Consider the following 18,017-nt stretch of genomic DNA (forward strand, 5'->3'; position numbering starts at 1 on the left):
CACACACACACACAACCTCCAGGCGTTTGTGTTGTTTATATAGGTCAGGTATTATCCATCCTCTGAGGCTAGTTGTCCATGTGGTTCAGTGTTCCCATCAACACACGACTATGCATTTCCTCTCTGTTGACAATAATATATTGTTCATCAAAAGGAAGTCAGCTGAAGCTTTGGAAGTACATCTACTCATGTACTGTACTTATAGCTACTTGTACTAAACTCAAGTATTTTCTGTAATGCTACTCACTTCCTACTTCTACTTTATACTTCCTTACATTTATCTTATAGATGTATTTACTTCTTACTTCAACAAATTAGGACTTGGTTTTGGCTTTTAAAAAGTGTGTGTAGAATGGTTGGTTATAAATTTGACTGTTTCCATCTTCTCAAATGTGATGGTTATTCTTCATCGAGTACTTGTGCTTTTAATACTTCAAATACACGTTTCTTGTTTGTACATTATTCTTACATACTTTACTTTAGAGACATTTTCAGTTCATGACTTTTAATTGTAACAGTTTTTCCAGTGAGGGACAAGTACTTTCACCATTCAATTGGGGACCTGTCAGTTTGAGGCGCTGAATAAGCGTCGTATTGGCGTAAGGACTACATAAACCCAATTAAATCCCCTATTCAATATACATTGCACCCAGAAGGCATGTCGTCACTGATTATGACTTTTTGCTCATTTGTCCCATTTTTTCAATCAGGGCAGGACACAAGAAGCTGTGGCCACCACGTGTAACATGAGACTTTTATTGTCTTCCTGTGAATAGGGTTGAATTTCCTGACTAGCACAAAGCCAGGCTATTCTTGTGAGTGTTAGGTCAAGAGAAGAAGACACACAAAAGAGTTTCCTCCTAAGAGCAATGAGTGAGGTGGTGAATATTTGAGTCAAAATAGATATTTGATTGGATGGCAATTATGACAACAAATATCAACCTTTACTGTGGCACAAGAATGGAAAGGGAAGACAATGGAGGTTAAATAAATATCGTACGAATAAAAGGGGAGTTTAAAAGCATCCAGGTCACCATTGCTGCGATAAGATAAGGTCATCATCACTCTGGTTGCTTAATGCACCTTAGAAGGTGCCTATATACTATTCAAACCAATACTGAGGGCTACTCAAACTACTCAGTTAAGCTATCCCCAAATTCTGTTTTAATAAGGACATATTGAGGGAATGTGTGTTTTGTGTTCTTTTATTTACTTATAAATCAATCACATCAATAAAGCTGTTGCTTCTTCTTCCTTATTACAATTTCCCAAACAGACAAGCAGGTTATATGAAAAACTGAGAGCACATTTGTCATATAAATCTCAATCCAATTGGCAAATAGTCACTGCAGCTCCCACTCCGGTCCAGAACCTGAACCCTGGGTACAGCGGGCCTGTGAACTGGCTCTGGTGTTTGTGGATGAGATCAGCCTTGTTGTTGGAGATGCGGTAGAAGGCCAGAATCCCTGCTTGATGGTCCAGATATACGCCAATCCGCCGGGCCTTAGGAGAGCCCAGCAGCTTTTCCTGACCATTGTGCCAGAAAGAGAAGCCGGTCCCAGACCAGTACAAGCTCCAAGACAGAGCGTTGTGGCCAAAACGGCTGCTGTCATCAGAAGAGGTACGATCCATCTCCTTGTATGCCACGCCTATGGTTATCTGCGTGGTGGCACAAAAAAAAAAAGAACTAGATAAGCAAAAGAAAGCTATGCATTTCACTTTCACTATTTTATAAATTGCACTATTTTTTCACTTAATTTGTTACCATATATTTGTTACAGTATGTCTTAAGTATGTTGCTCTGTTAGTGTGACCTGGGACTTAACATTTTCATTGCCCCCAAAAAAAATACTATTTCTAGAAATGGAAATAATTTAAAATAATGAAAAGTTAAAGGATCTCTAAATGTGTCGCAATTCATCCTAAGGGGAAATTATGTTTATCCATGTATGTCTATGATATGAAGTCAACCCAAGACCAAAATTGTTTTTCACCCCGTCGAAACATTCAGTGTATCCCCTTTTCTTCCTTCATTTTGTCTTTTTACATACATCTTGTTGCAAAAAACAATTGCCCTTTAGAGACAAAGTTGACTTATGTATTACTCTCAGATTTAAAGTTGCATTGTCTAAGGATTCACCTTCTTGCCAGTCCACTCCACCTCCCAGTAGTAAGGGCTCCCTGCCAGAGCCTCTCTGCAGAGAACCTGCCTCCAGAAGAGGAAGCGCTCGGGATGCTCCGGTAGGTTCAGGTTCTCAGCACGCATCGTGGCCTTATGACTTCCATCTGACAGCTGCATGTGGCGATACACAGTGTTGGCGTCCATTGTGGGCTCAAAGCGAACTGAAGGGAGAGGAACTACTTAAGTGAAGACTCTGGAACCCCCCAAAGACTATTATACTGTGCTGTTTATTTAGTTTTATATTATGGAGTATGATGGACTCACATTTCAGTAATTCTTCTCTTGTTTTTGGATCTGGGTTAACAAGTCCAACGGTTGTTACAGGAGGTGCTACAAGAAACAATATATACACATTAAATAATTGAAAGCATCTACACTTTTTACTTCTAAAGAAGTAGTTGATAGATATCGACAGGAATCCCCAAATACGTTTTATATTTACCCTGAGGTTGGGGAGGAGGGAAGGGTGAAGGTGGGGCTGAAGCTTCGTGGAAAAGAGGAAACAAAGGACCCGGTAAACTGAATGAAATCTCAATAACAAATTTCCAAAACATTATCAAGTAATCTAGCATCAGTATTATTTATTCTTACCTTCAGCACATGCAGGACCTTTTAATGAATCCTCATGCCCTAGGGAAATAGAAATGAATAGATAAAGCACATATTGATAACTTGGGTTATTTTTTTACTTTGTGTAATTAAACACCACATAGTATGAGATGTTTCTACAGTAACTTACACTGAGGTCGTGGAGGTGGTAAAGGAGCAGTGTCTGTCATCATTCCATACACTACAGAAAGAAGAAGATGAGTTGTAAGAAACATTTCTAAAAAGGTTTCCTAATTTCAGTTTATGAATAGATAAGAGCAAATCTTGGGATGATAGTTTTAACTTTTTAACATTACTTTAATTATTGTGCTATAGGAGGACGGATTGTCATGTCAAAAGTCGAAGTGAAGTCAAAGGTTGCTTTGTTACAGTCAAAAGCCTTTTTGCTGAATAAACTCCTCAAATGTCCAGAGGACCAAGTCTTTAGCGGATTCCGGCAAATCACGTCTTAAGTAATAAAAACGGTGACTAGAGTCCTCCTCAAGTCCAAGTCATGTGCATCGAGTCCACACCTGTAGTTTCTGACGACAACATTCTTGTTACTGTACCTAGAGTTTGTGGGGTTGCCTGACCACTGCCAGCTGCTGCTGATGCTGATGCTGATGCCGCTGTTGATGCTGCTGAGGCATCATTGGATGTTGAGGCCACTGCATCAGGATTCACTAAAAGAAATAGAAAAAAGTTTTGAATATCTGGAAAAGAAAAAAGCGGCACGTAAAAGAGAAGATGAATAAAAACTGACCTAATGTGATGACCTTGCCAAGACTGACCTTGCAGAGGTCCTGTATCGACTCCTGTAGTTCTTTCATGATAGAACGAACAGAGGCTATCACAACTTCCTCCTGACTCAGGATTGACTCTCCTATTGCACCTGTCTGACCCAGAGGCTCCATGACGAAGAAATTCTTGAGAAAAAAACGACAACAAGTATTACAACAAGACATAGGATTTTTAATTTTATGATGGTTAATCGTATTCTCTGTGAATAGTTTGAAATTCAAGTAGTTTTGATTATTTGTAGTTAACACCTAACAACTAATTACTTTCAAGAAGCAGATGTCGTCCTGCATGTCCTTCAGCCTGATCAGCTCCTCATTCTTCCAGCGCAGTGGTGCCACCTCCTGCTCCAGTCTGTGGATCTGTCCTTCGACCCGGCTGCCTAAGGAGGTCTCATGGGTGCTTAGGGCCTCACCAACCTGGATGCCTGTTTGATTCACAGTCTTGACAAGCTCTGAGAACAAATCTGTGCCCTCTTGATTTATAGCCTGCACCAAGGCCTAAGAGTTCCCAAGGAGAAGTAGAAGAAGGGACAAAGAATGTAAATGTGAGCGTTGGTAACAATCAAAAAATGACTGGGTTTAAAGTTTTTTACTAAAAACTGCATAACTGCTACTTACTTTGTGTTGGCGGGCAGCATGTGGGAGCTCTATAAGCCTCTTTTCCGTCTCCTGGATTCTCTTCTGTATTTCCACTTGGATCTTGACAACCTCTTTCTGGACACACAAAAACAACACACATACTTATTACTAAAAGGGCATTCAAGTTGAAACTCTTATTTTAACCTGGAAAATGGCAACTTTAATGCCATTTCAGAGGACAGATGTTGATTGTTGTGTGGGCTGGTAAAATTGAGAAATAAGTCCCTATTGTGTGACTACGAGGACATAAAAAATGTATTTTATAGTAAAATGTTGAGTGGTAGTTAAGGAAGGGAGCGTTTTTTTCTAGATTAAATTGGCCAAGCTTGGAAGAAAAGGCAGAGTGTAGAAATAACTTGTAATTTTGTAATGAAATGAAATGTCTGACTACTGTAACTATATACAGTGGGGCAAAAAAGTATTTAGTCAGCCACCAATTGTGCAAGTTCTCCCATTTAAAAAGATGAGAGAGGCCTGTAATTTTTATCATAGGTATACCTCAACTATGAGAGACAGAATGAGGAAAAAAAAATCCAGGAAATCACATTGTAGGATTTTTAAAGAATTTATTAGTAAATTCCTCGGTAAAATAAGTATTTGGTCACCTACAAACAAGCAAGATTTCTGGCTCTCACAGACCTGTAACTTCTTCTTTAAGAGGCTCCTCTGTCCTCCACTCGTTACCTGTATTAATGGCACCTTTTTGAACTCGTTATCAGTATAAAAGACACCTGTCCACAACCTCAAACAGTCATACTCCAAACTCCACTATGGCCAAGACCAAAGAGCTGTCAAAGGAGACCAGAGACAAAATTGTAGACCTGCACCAGGCTGGGAAAACTGAATCTGCAATAGGTAAGCAGCTTGGTGTGAAGAAATCAACTGTGGGAGCAATTATTAGAAAATGGAAGACATACAAGACCACTGCTAATCTCCCTCAATCTGGGGCTCCACGCAAGATCTCACCCCGTGGGGTCAAAATGATCACAAGAACGGTGAGCAAAAATCCCAGAACCACACGGGGGGACCTAGTGAATGACCTGCAGAGAGCTGGGACCAAAGTAACAGAGGCTACCATCAGTAACACACTACGCCGCCAGGGACTTAAATCCTGCAGTTCCAGACGTGTCCCCCTGCTTAAGCCAGTACATGTCCAGGCCCGTCTGAAGTTTGCTAGAGGGCATTTGGATGATCCAGAAGAGGATTGGGAGAATGTCATATGGTCAGATGAAACCAAAATAGAACTTTTTGGTCAAAACTCAACTCGTCGTGTTTGGAGGAGAAAGAATGCAGAGTTGCATCCAAAGAACACCATACCTACTGTGAAGCATGGGGGTGGAAACATCATGCTTTGGGGCTGTTTTTCTGCAAAGGGACCAGGACGACTGATCCGTGTAAAGGAAAGAATGAATGGGGCCATGTATCGTGAGATTTTGAGTGAAAACCTCCTTCCATCAGCAAGGGCACTGAAGATGAAGCGTGGCTGGGTCTGTCAGCATGACAATGATCCCAAACACACCGCCAGGGCAACGAAGGAGTGGCTTCGTAAGAAGCATTTCAAGGTCCTGGAGTGGCCTAGCCAGTCTCCAGATCTCAACCCCATAGAAAATCTTTGGAGGGAGTTGAAAGTCCGTGTTGCCCAGTGACAGCCCCAAAACATCACTGCTTTAGAGGAGATCTGCATGGAGGAATGGGCCAAAATACCAGCAACAGTGTGTGGAAACCTTGTGAAGACTTACATAAAACGTTGGACCTCTGTCATTGCCAACAAAGGGTATATAACAAAGTATTGAGATGAACTTTTGTTATTGACCAAATAATTATTTTCCACAATCATTTGAAAATAAATTCTTTAAAAATCCTACAATGTGATTTCCTGGATTTTTTTTTCTCATTCTGTCTCTCATAGTTGAGGTATACCTATGATGAAAATTACAGGCCTCTCTCATCTTTTTAAATGGGAGAACTTGCACAATTGGTGGCTGACTAAATACTTTTTTGCCCCACTGTATGTGTTAGTGTCTTGTTAACCTATGGGTATGTGCCGTACGTGCAAAACACTAAGACAAGGAAATGGATATATAAATATAACATTTGGCTCGCAGGACAGTGACCTTGATCGAACTTTGTGGTGAGTGATTTGTGAAACAGCAGTTTATCCTTAAAGAAGTGAAAGAACACATCGACACAGGAATGCAGAGTAAAAACAACTCACAAGTACTTCAATTTCATCTACATTTTGGAAATGCTATACTTGTGACAACACAGTCTTCTTTCACCTGCACTTTTTCTGACCAATATGACAAAACAAATACAAAAAGACAAAAGAGTATTGATAATATTCCCCTTTGATATTTGCCCTCTCCATTACATACCTGTCTCTCCCTCCTCTCTTCCTGTGGTTTGACCACACGATGTCCCTCGTGTCCATGCTGGCAACACACCTCACACACGCTCTCCTTGTCCTCGTGGCAAAAAAACTCCAGGGGTCGTTTGTGTTGAGGGCAGGACCTGGCCTCCACAGTTGGAAGCTGAGGGTACATGCTGCCCGGGCGCGGCCCTATACCTGGTAGGACCTCCAGGTAGATAGGCATGGATGGCGGGGCAGAGGAGACAGCTTTGGAGGAGCTTTGCCTGATGCTGTTGGTTCTCAGTTTCTCCATAGCCTCCACTAGCACAGTGCTCTTAGACAGCGAGGGTCGAGGGTTAAACACCTGCCTACACTGGGGGCAGCTGTACTGACTTTTGCTGTATCCCTTGTCCCAGTGCCTCTGGATACAAGCCAAGCAGTATGAATGTCCACAGGGTAGAGTGGCTGGGTCCTTCAGGGTGTCCAGGCACACTGAGCAGACAAAGGTCTCTTCTTCAGACCATGCTGAGGCCATGGTCCCGGGTGGAATGTAGAAAAATAACCTGGATTTCTTCGAGATCAACCTTGACGTTTAGAAAAACCACAAGATCCCCTGTTTAAATAGGTTACAGAACTAGAAAATGAGGTAACAACTATAAATAATGCAAGTGATTTTAGTTAAAGCAACAACTCTCAAAGAGGGCAAAGCTGAAATGCCAGTTCACATGAAACCAATGCTGCTTAAGAGCATATGCAAGGACTCAAGGTTGAGCTGGTAAAACAGGTCTGGTGAGGTGTTTCTCATGTTTATGTCATGGCTTCCTAGTTTGTCAGATGAGGAATGGTATGGCCCCATGAACTGCTAAATGCCAATTTAGTGTCAATCACTCTGAACAAATACAGTTAGAAATTGTGTAGACCTAATGTTATGAAATTAAGCCAGATAGTGATGTTAGGCCTTCTTAAAATAAATATTTTGAACATCGTGTTAGTCCAGGCCGCATTATTGTGGAGTTCAATTAAGAAGTTGTTTCACCTGTGAGGACCTGGGCAGTGACGTACATTTGCAATGGGAAATTCCCCTGGTGACTTCATCAGTACATAATATGAGTATTCTATCTCAACCTCTCTGTCCTATTCATAAGATTTACGAACCAGGGTAAGAGTTGTAGGAACTATTGTGAAAGGACTGCGCGTCACCAGAGCGCAGTGAGGGCAACGCTGACGCTCATGAAGCTACTCTGCGCCATTTTGACTACTGGCAGCCGGCTAGCTGGGCAAGAGGCCAACTCCTGTTCAACTTTCAAGGTGAGTGTTTTCTTTTAACTGTCATTTTGGTAGCGTAAAATTGCGTCTTGTCTACCGTTCTGTTTAACATCACGCATCCGTGTCATTGACCATATACGAGGTTTAGCTTTTGGGTTTCTTTTTATTCTAACAGGCTAGTTAGCGTTAGCCTGTTCGTGTTACATTTCCACACCTGATTTCAGAGCCAAAGTAGATCTGGTCAACTACTAAAATCAGCTGTTGGTACTTATAGTTGGTAGTGGAGAAGATAGCAAGGCTGGCACTTTAACGTTATAGGAGATCTCGTTGTAAATATTGTTAACGTAGCTAACACAAGTAAGCTAAGCTAGTTAACTAACAAGTAGATGTAGCTCGTAATACAAAGTTTGACAGCAGCTGATCTGATTACCTTCAGCACATTTAGGTTTTACCAGCTATGTGTTTGTGGGTTTGCCGAAATCACGTTAAGATGCAATACATTTTTGTATCCGTAACAGATTTGAGCTGATGGCAAAGCTAGTGGTGCAAAGTAATTAAATACATTAACTTAACAGTACAAGTTGGAGAGACTTTAACTTTACGAGAGTATTTCAAGTTTTTGCTTCTTGGTACTTCTACACCACCACGATTCAGAGCTAAATAGTGTATTTTCCCCACAACTTCTGCACTCAGATCAGTCGTTTGACCTCACGTTTTTACCCTCACCTCACTCCTCCTTTATACTTGACCTGAACTGTAAGATAGCCCCACCCTTACTTAGATTCCTTGGTTTAGGAATTTAGCAAATGAGCCAAATGAGGCCCATTGATAGTTGCTTTTAAAAAACAAATGCTTTTGTGTGTTTTCTTTCTTTTTTATAGGATGTTTAGGGCCCCGTGGGTCCTGACTTGGTCTTGTCCCATAAGGCCATTGCTGCTACGACAATCGCCCGGCTCTGCTTTGTCTAAACACAGTACTGCTGGATGGCAGGGTGTAAGAGATGTAAAGAAAAGGAGTTTTGAAACGACCGGAGGAATAAAGGAGGGGTCATCACTAAATACAGAGACTTTATCCTGTTTAGCACAGCTGCCTTTATGTAACGTGGACTGTAATAATCAGAATCTAGAAGATGCTTCATTTCAAAACCTCCTATCCAAAGCCAGCAATCATCAAATCCCTCAGGTTTCTGGCTATGCAAAAACCAAACAAGCGTACCCCTCTTTGAAATGCACTGTCGTGAAAGCTACAGTTCAAAATCTCATGACTGTGAGCACTTACCAGAACTGTTTTATCAACACCACTTCTCTTCAACACTGGAGACCGGCTTGGGATGTTAACCAACTGTCACTCAGTTTCACCTATAAGACTCAGTGTAACTTTCTTCAAAGCCATTTATTTAGCAGACCGCACTTTGTTAGACCTTTCAGCTTGTCGACACATAGGCCATTGATTGTAAAACAATTTGAGAGCAGACAACAACCCTACAGCCTCTCTTCCCACAAAACCAGAGCCGTTCATCAGGCTGCCCCTCAGGTGGCTGACACCTGGAGAGACTGTCTGTCGCAGGATAATGAAAACAGGTGTCGACAGAGACTGGGGCCCAACGTGAAGCTGTATGAAATAGATAAGGGGAAACAACGGGCAAGCCAGGGAAAGAACCAGGGGAGATGGGCGTCAGTCCTGGTTTCTCTGTGCTCTGATCACGGGGAGCCAGCATTTCTCTTTACTCTCCGCTCCAGCACACTGAAGGGCAGGCACAAGGGAGATGTCAGGTAAGTCACAATAAAGAAACTCCTTTTAAACTCCTGTATAGTGCTGTATCTGTTCTCATTTCTATTTTTTTCCAGTTTTGCGGGAGGAAAGAGTGATCCATCAGATGTGAATGTGGTGGACACAGCGTTGAGGGAAGCCAGGGAGGAGCTGGGTGTTTCTGTGGCAACAGAGAATGTCTGGGGCATCCTGAAGCCTCTCAGGGACATGGTGAGTGTCAGTGTAATCTCTAGATCAAAGAATACATTTGAAATGTGATGATAGAATAATTATCGTTCATGAAATTATGGCTCTATATTCGAGAACTCCATTTGCATTTTTTAAAATCAGTTTCTCTGCTTTTCTTCTTTTTTTAAGTTCATGTTAGTGATAATATTAAGTCATTTCTTTCACAAATCCAAGAGCACATAATAATAAAAACACAAAATCATCTTTTTAAAATAAGCTATCGCAAACCAAGAAATATTCTTTAACGATGCTTTAAGACTGATAAGTTTGTCTCTCTCACCAGTCAGGGATGATGATCGCTCCTGTGCTAGCTAACCTTGGGCCCCTAGAGAGATGTCCTTCAAACCAAACCCTGGAGAGGTAAAGTCATCCTATTATTTTGCATTTTTTACATTTCTATATGGGCCTCTGAGGGACCATTTTCCATATTCCCGTTTTTTTTTTCATCATGATGGGCATGTTTTTTCAGCTGATATTTCCATAGCAGATACTAGTACAGCAGATTTATCTTTGTAGGTGTATGATGTCACACCACTGTCATAGCCAGCTCTAAATAACTAAGTATACTTTTATGTTTTTGCAGGCTTGTATCAAATAATCCCCAGAGGCGACTTGGTTTTATATCATCTACCTTAATACTCAGTTAATCAGTTAAATCTTGCTGGCATTATCTGTCATTTTGTTTACTCAACAAATAACTTTAAAATCACATGTTTTCTGGTTGTTTCTATTTAGATCCAAATTTGTAAACTGTGTCTTCTTTGCCTGTTTCTGTCCCAGGTGGAGGAGATTTTCACCCTGTCCTTGTCCCACTTGTGTAACCCCCAGAACCGTGGCTACACACACTTTCGCACCGGCAACAAGTACGGATACACCCTCCCAGTGTTTCGTAATGGGAAGCATCGAGTGTGGGGTCTGACAGCCATCGCCCTAGACCACACCCTCAAGCTGATTGTCCCTTCTTAGCAGCAACTTCTTTAAATTAGACGGTACACCTGTAATGTGACTTGAAGATTTCATAATAACTTATGTGCAATCAAGCTCTGGAATCGTTAATGATTTCATTTATGAAGGTTAAAACCTCTCCAGTAAGGAGAAGGATTTTTCCATTTCTGCACTTTCTGAGACTCGGCTTAATAAGGATTTTTTCTTGTCTATAAAGAGCACCAGCTGTGTTGACGTTGTTGATAAAGAGCTGGTGTTGGATATCTGTCAATAAGTTGAAGAGATATGTAGTAACAACATTGAAATGCTAATACTTTATTATACCTCATTGATTTTTACCTGAACACTATTTCAGTATTTCCATATGTTATGGACTGCTTTCGTTTTCAAATTCGTTCACATCCTTTTTAATTAGGCTTGAAATCTTATGTTACCAAATAAAAGGATCTAAACAAAGATTACGTTTTCCTTATGCGTTTCAAATGAAACTAGTTTGTCTTACATTTTATCATCAGGGCTCGGTTATAACATTGATTCAGCTCATGCATGTTTGGTTTTGCTCTAGAAATAATTCTGGACTGTTATAGACACTGAATTGATATAAGCGCATTATGTGGCTGGTTGATGAACAATGCAATAAAGGTTGTTTTAAAAGTATTCTGGTGGTGGGAGATTGAAAACTCATTTTGCTTAGTTTGTATCCGAATCACACAGGAACATGAAATGATTTATTATAACTTCAAAGTTACTCTGCCACACATTTTCTGCATGCATCACACTTTTATAGGAAGTATTGTATAATGAGGGTCGCAGTCATTCCAGAAGCCGTACTGCTTTCATTACAACTGTTTAAACAGCTCGTCTGAGTCCAGAAAATGTGTCTCCCGTTGTGTTAGATTCTGCGCTGTTGGTCCCTGAACACAGCTGCAATTCAGTATGAAATGTTTTTATCTTTAACTAGCAGCACAACTGAAATTCTTGCAGCATCAAGGCAGCGAGCACTCCACTGGGTCCTGTGAGTCCGGCAGGAGGTGGCAGTTGAAGGGCCAGCTGAAGGAGAAGAGGTCCAGGGCTTGGCTGCATTGCTGCTCTGCTGAGGAGCAGACTGAGCGGCAGGGCTGGAGGACGCCACCCTGAGGGCTGCACTGAGGCAGGAACATCCCGCATACCAGCCTCCGCAGGGGCTCGAAGCAAGCAAGCTCCATCAGCACCTGGACAAAAAATGCACAAAAGTGTGTGTGTGTGTGTGTGTGTGTGTGTGTGTGTGTGTGTGTGTGTGTGTGTGTGTGTGTGTGTGTGTGTGTGTGTGTGTGTGTGTGTGTGTGTGTGTGTGTGTGTGTGTGTGTGTGTGTGTGTGTGTGTGTGTGTGTGTGTGTGTGTGAGGTTGAATCTCTGCCTTGAAAGAAGCTGTGGAGTTGTAGAAAGATGCTGTTGTCGACCAAAAGGCCCATATTTTAAAGATTTTACAGCAGCAAAAAGAAAATAGGTAATAAGAGAAGTTGTGAAGATAGCTGTTACCCGGTATTGTCCCAAGAGTGTGGCAGCTTCTCTCTGATCACCAATGGACAGCCAGATGTTTGGGAATGAGGTGAGGTTGTAGCTGAGGCCTTGACACATCTCTACCTCTATGAACTCACACGATGAAGCTGAGGACAAGGACAAGATAAATCCTCCCATTCTTATTTTAAATGTATGTAGTCTACTTGGCATTCAAACTAGCACACTAGCAGGGCACTGATCGGGGTTAGAGATAACAGGGACTCACAAAAGGTGGGGTAGGTGGAGTTACCACAGCCCAGCTCATCTGCTCCGTCAGGGCAGTCGTTCCATCCATCACACAACCACTGCTGCTGAAGACACTCCCCTGTACTGCAGGCAAACTGGCTGGGACCACACGTCCCTTTAGATAAACAAAAACACACAGGAGAGGTCTTTAGGAAGGTACGGTAGGTAATAATGAGTAGGGAAAAGGAAGAATCATTTTGGCATTAAAGTGGTTTTTAAAGCGTCAGGCATAACTGCCAATGTTTGAAGAGAAATTGTAGGTCATAGAGAAAGAAGGAAGCAAGGACTGATGGTCAAAAAGAGGTAAGAATTTAAGAATGGGGGAAAAGCAAAGAAGAACAGAACAGGAATTAAAACACTGGAAGGGTGGAGAAAATATGCAAAGAAAGAGGGAGCGGGTAAAGGAAATAAAAAGGTAGCACTTATAAGAGCAAGAACTCACGGTCCAGTATGGACACAGCCTGGTAGGTTGCGTTGAAGCCGCTGTCGGACACTCCATCATCAGCCTCAAACACCACGGTCATGTGGGGGCCGGAGGAGGTCAGGTCAGGTGGGAAGGTGATTCCACAAAACCTGAGATAAGACAAGATAGAGGAAACACTGAAGGATACATGTTATTTCTTTCAGCGTGTCTGTTGTATATTCACTGTACTGTATTTTGTTTTTTTCTTGACATACCTGTCAGGAGTAATAATGACAGTAAAAGCAGTCTAGCATTATAATTTGAGTTAACATTATTGTCCATGTAGCAAGTTTCACCTTCCCAGCACTCTTCCAGCTCCAGTACTGATGCTGTCGTGCACCTCCACGTAGTCAAACTCACACACATCCTGAGTCTCCAGACTGAAGTTCCTGAAGCTCAGTGTGATGACGTGACCCTCCTCAACAGAAATGTACCACGTACACAACTTATGGAACACAGAATAACATTAGATTAGTGAGAAACACAAGTTTCACAGCCCTGTAAAAAGAAGTTGTTTGTGTCTGGCTGTAAAGAATAACCTGCTGATGAGGATAAGGCTTGGGATGGTTTGGACTTGAGAAATAACCATAAGGCCCATTTTTTGGCCCTCCACATTCTGTGAAAAAACAGGGTGGAAACAAAGACCATAAGTTTACTCTGTTGTCCTTTTTAAGTGTTTGTTTTTAACCTTTGTTTGCATGCTCTGACCTTTGTGTTTATGGCTGCAGTTTGCCTCATCTGTTTGGTCATGGCAGTTTATATGCCCGTCACACACAGACACAGGCAGCAGACAGCGCCCACTGTCACACATGAACTCTTCCCTGGAGCAGCTCTCTGAGAACACACACAGCATACATGTGCATAAATGCAAAGGGCATGAGTGAAAGACTCCTGTATTTGCAGATGCACACACAGACACTACTGACTGTGTCCAGGCTGGAGGGCTCTGTAGTGTGCAATGAATCCGCTGCCTGCGATGCTGCCGTCAGAGTGGAAGGTGACCCACACTGTGCTGCTGTTTGTGTTGACTGTCGGTGGTGCTACATTACCACAGAATCTACAGGATGAGAGAATTCAGTTTTTATTCATCTTAAACTTCTGTTTAAACAATTACGGCTTTGGAGGTGCCACTGAAGTCTGACTTTCTGCGATCAAGCATTGCGGGCCAGTTATGAGTTTTTTTAAATGTCATAAATAATATTACAAAACTTTCCAAGAATGCAAGTAAGCAAAAAGGTCAACGTTTTCACATGTACCAAAATATTTCCCAGATGCACACTTCTGTTCTGCACAGACCTTTATCGCCATCTACCAACAATTCAAGGTATTGACTCTTTGTATTTATATGGCCATGATTCAACCAACTTTGTCACTGAGATGTTTTTTTACAAGGGAGACCTGGCCAAAATTGCGGAAGTGCAAAGTTTTAACAATAACCATAAAAGCATATTGTTTTGAGTAATATTCAATATCCATCTGTAGATTACAGATAGTATTTATAATGGAAATGAATAGAATGTGTATAGATTTCCAAATACACTCAAATGTGTATATAATGCCAAATCTATACTTTGCCTCTCGATGCCTCACATATATACAACTTTGTTTTTTGCATCAAAAATGTCCAAGCAACCAAATAGTTAGAGTGCAGAGTTCAAAGTCTTATCAAACAGAAGCATGGAACTTTTAAATAGGTTCAGTTGGCATTGCAGCAGGCAATTCCCAGACATAGCTGGAGCGGGACCAACCTGGTGACCACAGAGCTCTGATCCCTCTGCTCCTGCACCTCCAGCCAGTCAAACAGACAGGGAGAAGGCCCCTCTACAGCCAGAGAGGAGACGTGGATCTGCACCACGGAGGAGGGTGGGACTCGGATCACCCACACACACAGCAAGTTGGGGAGGTAGGAGCCGGGGTGGTTTGGGGAGCTGAAACTGCCCTCTGAATCAGACAACACCCCTCCACACCCTGAGAAGCTACAGATTTATTTTAGTTACAGAAAGCAAAAGCGACTCGAAGTAAAGAAAAACTAAATTGTATTTCGGTGAGGAAGGACATGAAATTGAACACGCACATCTAGTATTTTAAATAGCACATTAAATGGTCATTTTATTGTAATCACTTACGTGTTTCAGGAGGTGGGATCCTAGCTGGCTGTGATGCTGTTGTACTTTCCTGTTGACTTGTGTTGGCAGAGATTGTTGGTAAAGTAATATGGGGCGCTTCATCTCCTGTATTTAGCCGATCTGAAGAAGTGGTAGACATCAACTCATTCTCCACTGTCTGGCCTTTTATCTCTAAATCAGGGCCAGAAAACAAAGACAGGAATGGATGAACCACTGCAGGGAGACTGCAGAGAAAAGGCTTATTGGTAAAATCTTAATACTGTATGTTTCTGAATTTAAGCCAAAATAGGAACACATCTAGGTATGCAATCTGAATTGATAAACACCTTTGATCTCTAAAAAGCTGTTCAAATCGAGTTCAGGTATTTATTTTTACTGTGAAATTTAGACTGCAGCAGTAACTCACGTGTGAGGAGGAGAGCGAGTGCCAGTCCAAGGGCTGTTAACAAGAGCAGAGCAGCAGCAGAGACCGCCACCACCCACCATCCACAACCCAGGCCCCGCAGACGCATCGCACACACCCCGAATAAACCCCAACCTAGACCTGAATCATAGGGCACACATTCAACTTTCAATCGCTAAATGTGTGATGATCCTTCTTTTGTTTGATTCAATGTTTACTGTTTTCAGTGAGTGTGCTTTTTATTGGCCTTTCATGGGATGGTTGAATTTGTGAGAGATAGATTGAAAAAAGAATGAAAAAATCCATCATACTTTTAGTGCCTTGGATGTGTAAAACCCCCAAAACACAGGGCCTTATTTCCCATGATACAGCATAGAAGTGTCTTAAGCACACCCTGACTGCTAATCACCCATGTTATTCTCTTCAAGTGTTTAATACAGGCGTTCTTTCATACATTTTCAAGAAAATGTCCTCAAGGGCAAAACAATACATTTGACAAGTTGTTATCACTAGCTGTGGAACTAACCATGTCCAGTGAATGGATCGTTGACCTATTAAGAATCTAGGGATTAATCCTTTAATGGTCTGTTAAAATGAATCATAACAAACACACACTTCTTCACAAGAGTTGAACTTAAAGCCAGCAGAGTCTGGATGATGCAATAATGTTACTAATCTAAAACACATACACAGTCTACTCCAGCTCAAATTGAGACACAGTAAGCAGCAAGCTGCTTGGCTGACTCACAAGCTGCTGGCGGTTTGATTGGTTCAGGGGTGGAGGAGCATGTCCTGAATCCCTCCACCAGCTCCTCTCCCTCCCCCTCCAGCTCAAAGGCAGGGTTGCAGAATACATTCTGTGGAAAACAGAACAGAATGTAGTAATGAAACTATCAATGAAAAAAAACTTCATACAGTTACAGACAAAAGATGTGTTAAGAAGTGTTAATTTAAAAGCAAGATTATGCTCATTTCAAACAATATACATGTATAAATACTCTTGTTTTTAGATATAACTATGAATTAGTTAGCAAGAAACACATCATAATTAGTTTGAATGTGCTCCAGGGTTTTGCTGCTGCAGTTTTACATTGTCTGGTTGGACTGGTAACTTATGGTTGTTACTGTTAGCAAACTATAGCTGTATAACTGTAGGCTATACAATTCAGTTTGCTAAATATTTTCTGTTTATGATCATTCAGAACATTTTTTGAAGGTTAATTGGTATGTTTTCAGCAACAGATACTTGAGAGACTTTTATTGTGCAGTGTAAAGTTCGCTGTCAGTGTTTTTGGATTAATGTCACTACTGCATTCATGTGTATTATGCATTTTACTACTGTGAGTGCTTAAAGTTGTGCTCAGTTGAACTCCTTTACTCATTACTTAAATCTGTTATGAGACTAGTTAAAAAGCTTTTCCAGCTGAACCCAGTAATAAAATAAAGATGTCAGATAAATATTGTGGAGTAAAACATCTAACTATTCTCTGATAAGTGAAGTATGACTATTTATTGCTTTACTAGGCCAACAGTACTTACTTACATTCCACTGCTTAACATAAAGTACTGTGAAATTTGCATTGATTAAAAAAAAAGCCACCATTTTGAAAGAAATGATCACAATGGACCTTAAAAGGGTCTAGTTTGCATATAAATTGACAATTTGCTGCTTAATTTCCCAGTAACTTTGTGACCTTTTTCCCCAACACATTCATCCCATCATCCTCACTCACCTTGTAAATATCTGAAGAGTCTGAGTACACTGCAACTTGGCTGAGGTCAGACATCTTCGGTCCGCTGTCACTCTTCAGGAGCTCGTCTTCTTAAAGAGCCTGGGGTTGTGCTAATTACATCTATGGTGACATTGTGAAGAGAGCTGTTTCTACATGAAGGAGTGTTAAAGATATTTTCCTTGGTTTTCTCAACATTGTTCACTTTTTGCTCCCACAGTAAACCAACACATTTGTTTTGTAAGCTTACACCCTTCAATCTTCCAGCACAGCAAAGCTCTTTGTTGGAAATCCATAAATATAATCCAGATAAAAAAGAAGACAATGTAATTCACATGAAATAAGTTTCAAACTCCAGTTACCAAAATATCCATGTGTGCTTCTATCCTTTAGTCTGAGGTCTGTTTTTGCAGCATTGGTCTGTATTTCCTTGTGCAGGTGAGTGGTTACAAAGGAGTTTTAGAAACTCACTTCACAGTGTTGAACAAATCCGAGTCAGCTGAGAGGACTGAGCCCCTGGGAGGAGGAGGGAGGACGGGGAATGGGAGATGGGGTGAGGGTGGAGGTGCGGGTCCCTGTTAAAGCCCAATAATCCCCATAATGATCTTTTAAGCTCCTAAAATGTTTTATTCACATACGTTTGCATGACCAAACCGTGGCTAGCAGGTGCATAATACAGAAAAACAAACACACATGACCACTATACACACTTAAAAAGCCCATAGCATCATCACAGAGACAG

At 41.4% G+C, this 18,017-nt stretch overlaps 3 protein-coding genes across 4 annotated transcripts; 1 reads left to right on the forward strand and 2 right to left on the reverse strand.

The window, feature by feature from the left end:
- Nucleotides 1–740: 740 nt before the first annotated feature.
- On the reverse strand, nt 741–7,772 carry ftr86 (finTRIM family, member 86). The gene is made up of 11 exons (XM_063906158.1): nt 6,585–7,772; nt 4,189–4,284; nt 3,835–4,068; nt 3,534–3,696; nt 3,340–3,453; nt 2,922–2,972; nt 2,774–2,812; nt 2,625–2,666; nt 2,447–2,512; nt 2,141–2,343; nt 741–1,659 (listed from the first exon to the last, which is right to left on the reverse strand). The coding sequence occupies exons 1-11, from the start codon at nt 7,092–7,094 to the stop codon at nt 1,324–1,326; spliced, it is 1,854 nt and encodes a 617-aa protein (XP_063762228.1). The 5' UTR covers nt 7,095–7,772; the 3' UTR covers nt 741–1,323.
- On the forward strand, nt 7,605–11,425 carry nudt8 (nudix (nucleoside diphosphate linked moiety X)-type motif 8). 2 transcript variants are annotated; one of them, XM_063906162.1, is made up of 5 exons: nt 7,605–7,867; nt 8,707–9,597; nt 9,673–9,805; nt 10,107–10,183; nt 10,652–11,425. In XM_063906162.1, exons 2-5 carry the CDS (start codon nt 8,708–8,710, stop codon nt 10,740–10,742), a joined length of 1,191 nt encoding a protein of 396 aa, XP_063762232.1. In that variant the 5' UTR covers nt 7,605–7,867; nt 8,707; the 3' UTR covers nt 10,743–11,425. The 2 variants fall into 2 exon arrangements, with proteins under 2 accessions (XP_063762232.1, XP_063762231.1); XM_063906161.1 differs by having other exon boundaries at nt 7,610–7,867; nt 10,604–11,425.
- Nucleotides 11,149–17,755, reverse strand: mfrp (membrane frizzled-related protein). The gene is made up of 13 exons (XM_063906160.1): nt 17,279–17,755; nt 16,294–16,402; nt 15,549–15,686; nt 15,143–15,313; nt 14,765–14,984; nt 13,943–14,073; nt 13,725–13,850; nt 13,556–13,632; nt 13,313–13,461; nt 12,996–13,126; nt 12,534–12,668; nt 12,287–12,414; nt 11,149–11,979 (listed from the first exon to the last, which is right to left on the reverse strand). Exons 1-13 carry the CDS (start codon nt 17,330–17,332, stop codon nt 11,755–11,757), a joined length of 1,794 nt encoding a protein of 597 aa, XP_063762230.1. The 5' UTR covers nt 17,333–17,755; the 3' UTR covers nt 11,149–11,754.
- Nucleotides 17,756–18,017: the final 262 nt, after the last annotated feature.

The sequence above is a fragment of the Eleginops maclovinus genome, chromosome 18, assembly GCF_036324505.1.
Source record: "Eleginops maclovinus isolate JMC-PN-2008 ecotype Puerto Natales chromosome 18, JC_Emac_rtc_rv5, whole genome shotgun sequence".
In the NCBI taxonomy this organism is placed as follows: Eukaryota; Metazoa; Chordata; class Actinopteri; order Perciformes; family Eleginopidae; genus Eleginops; species Eleginops maclovinus.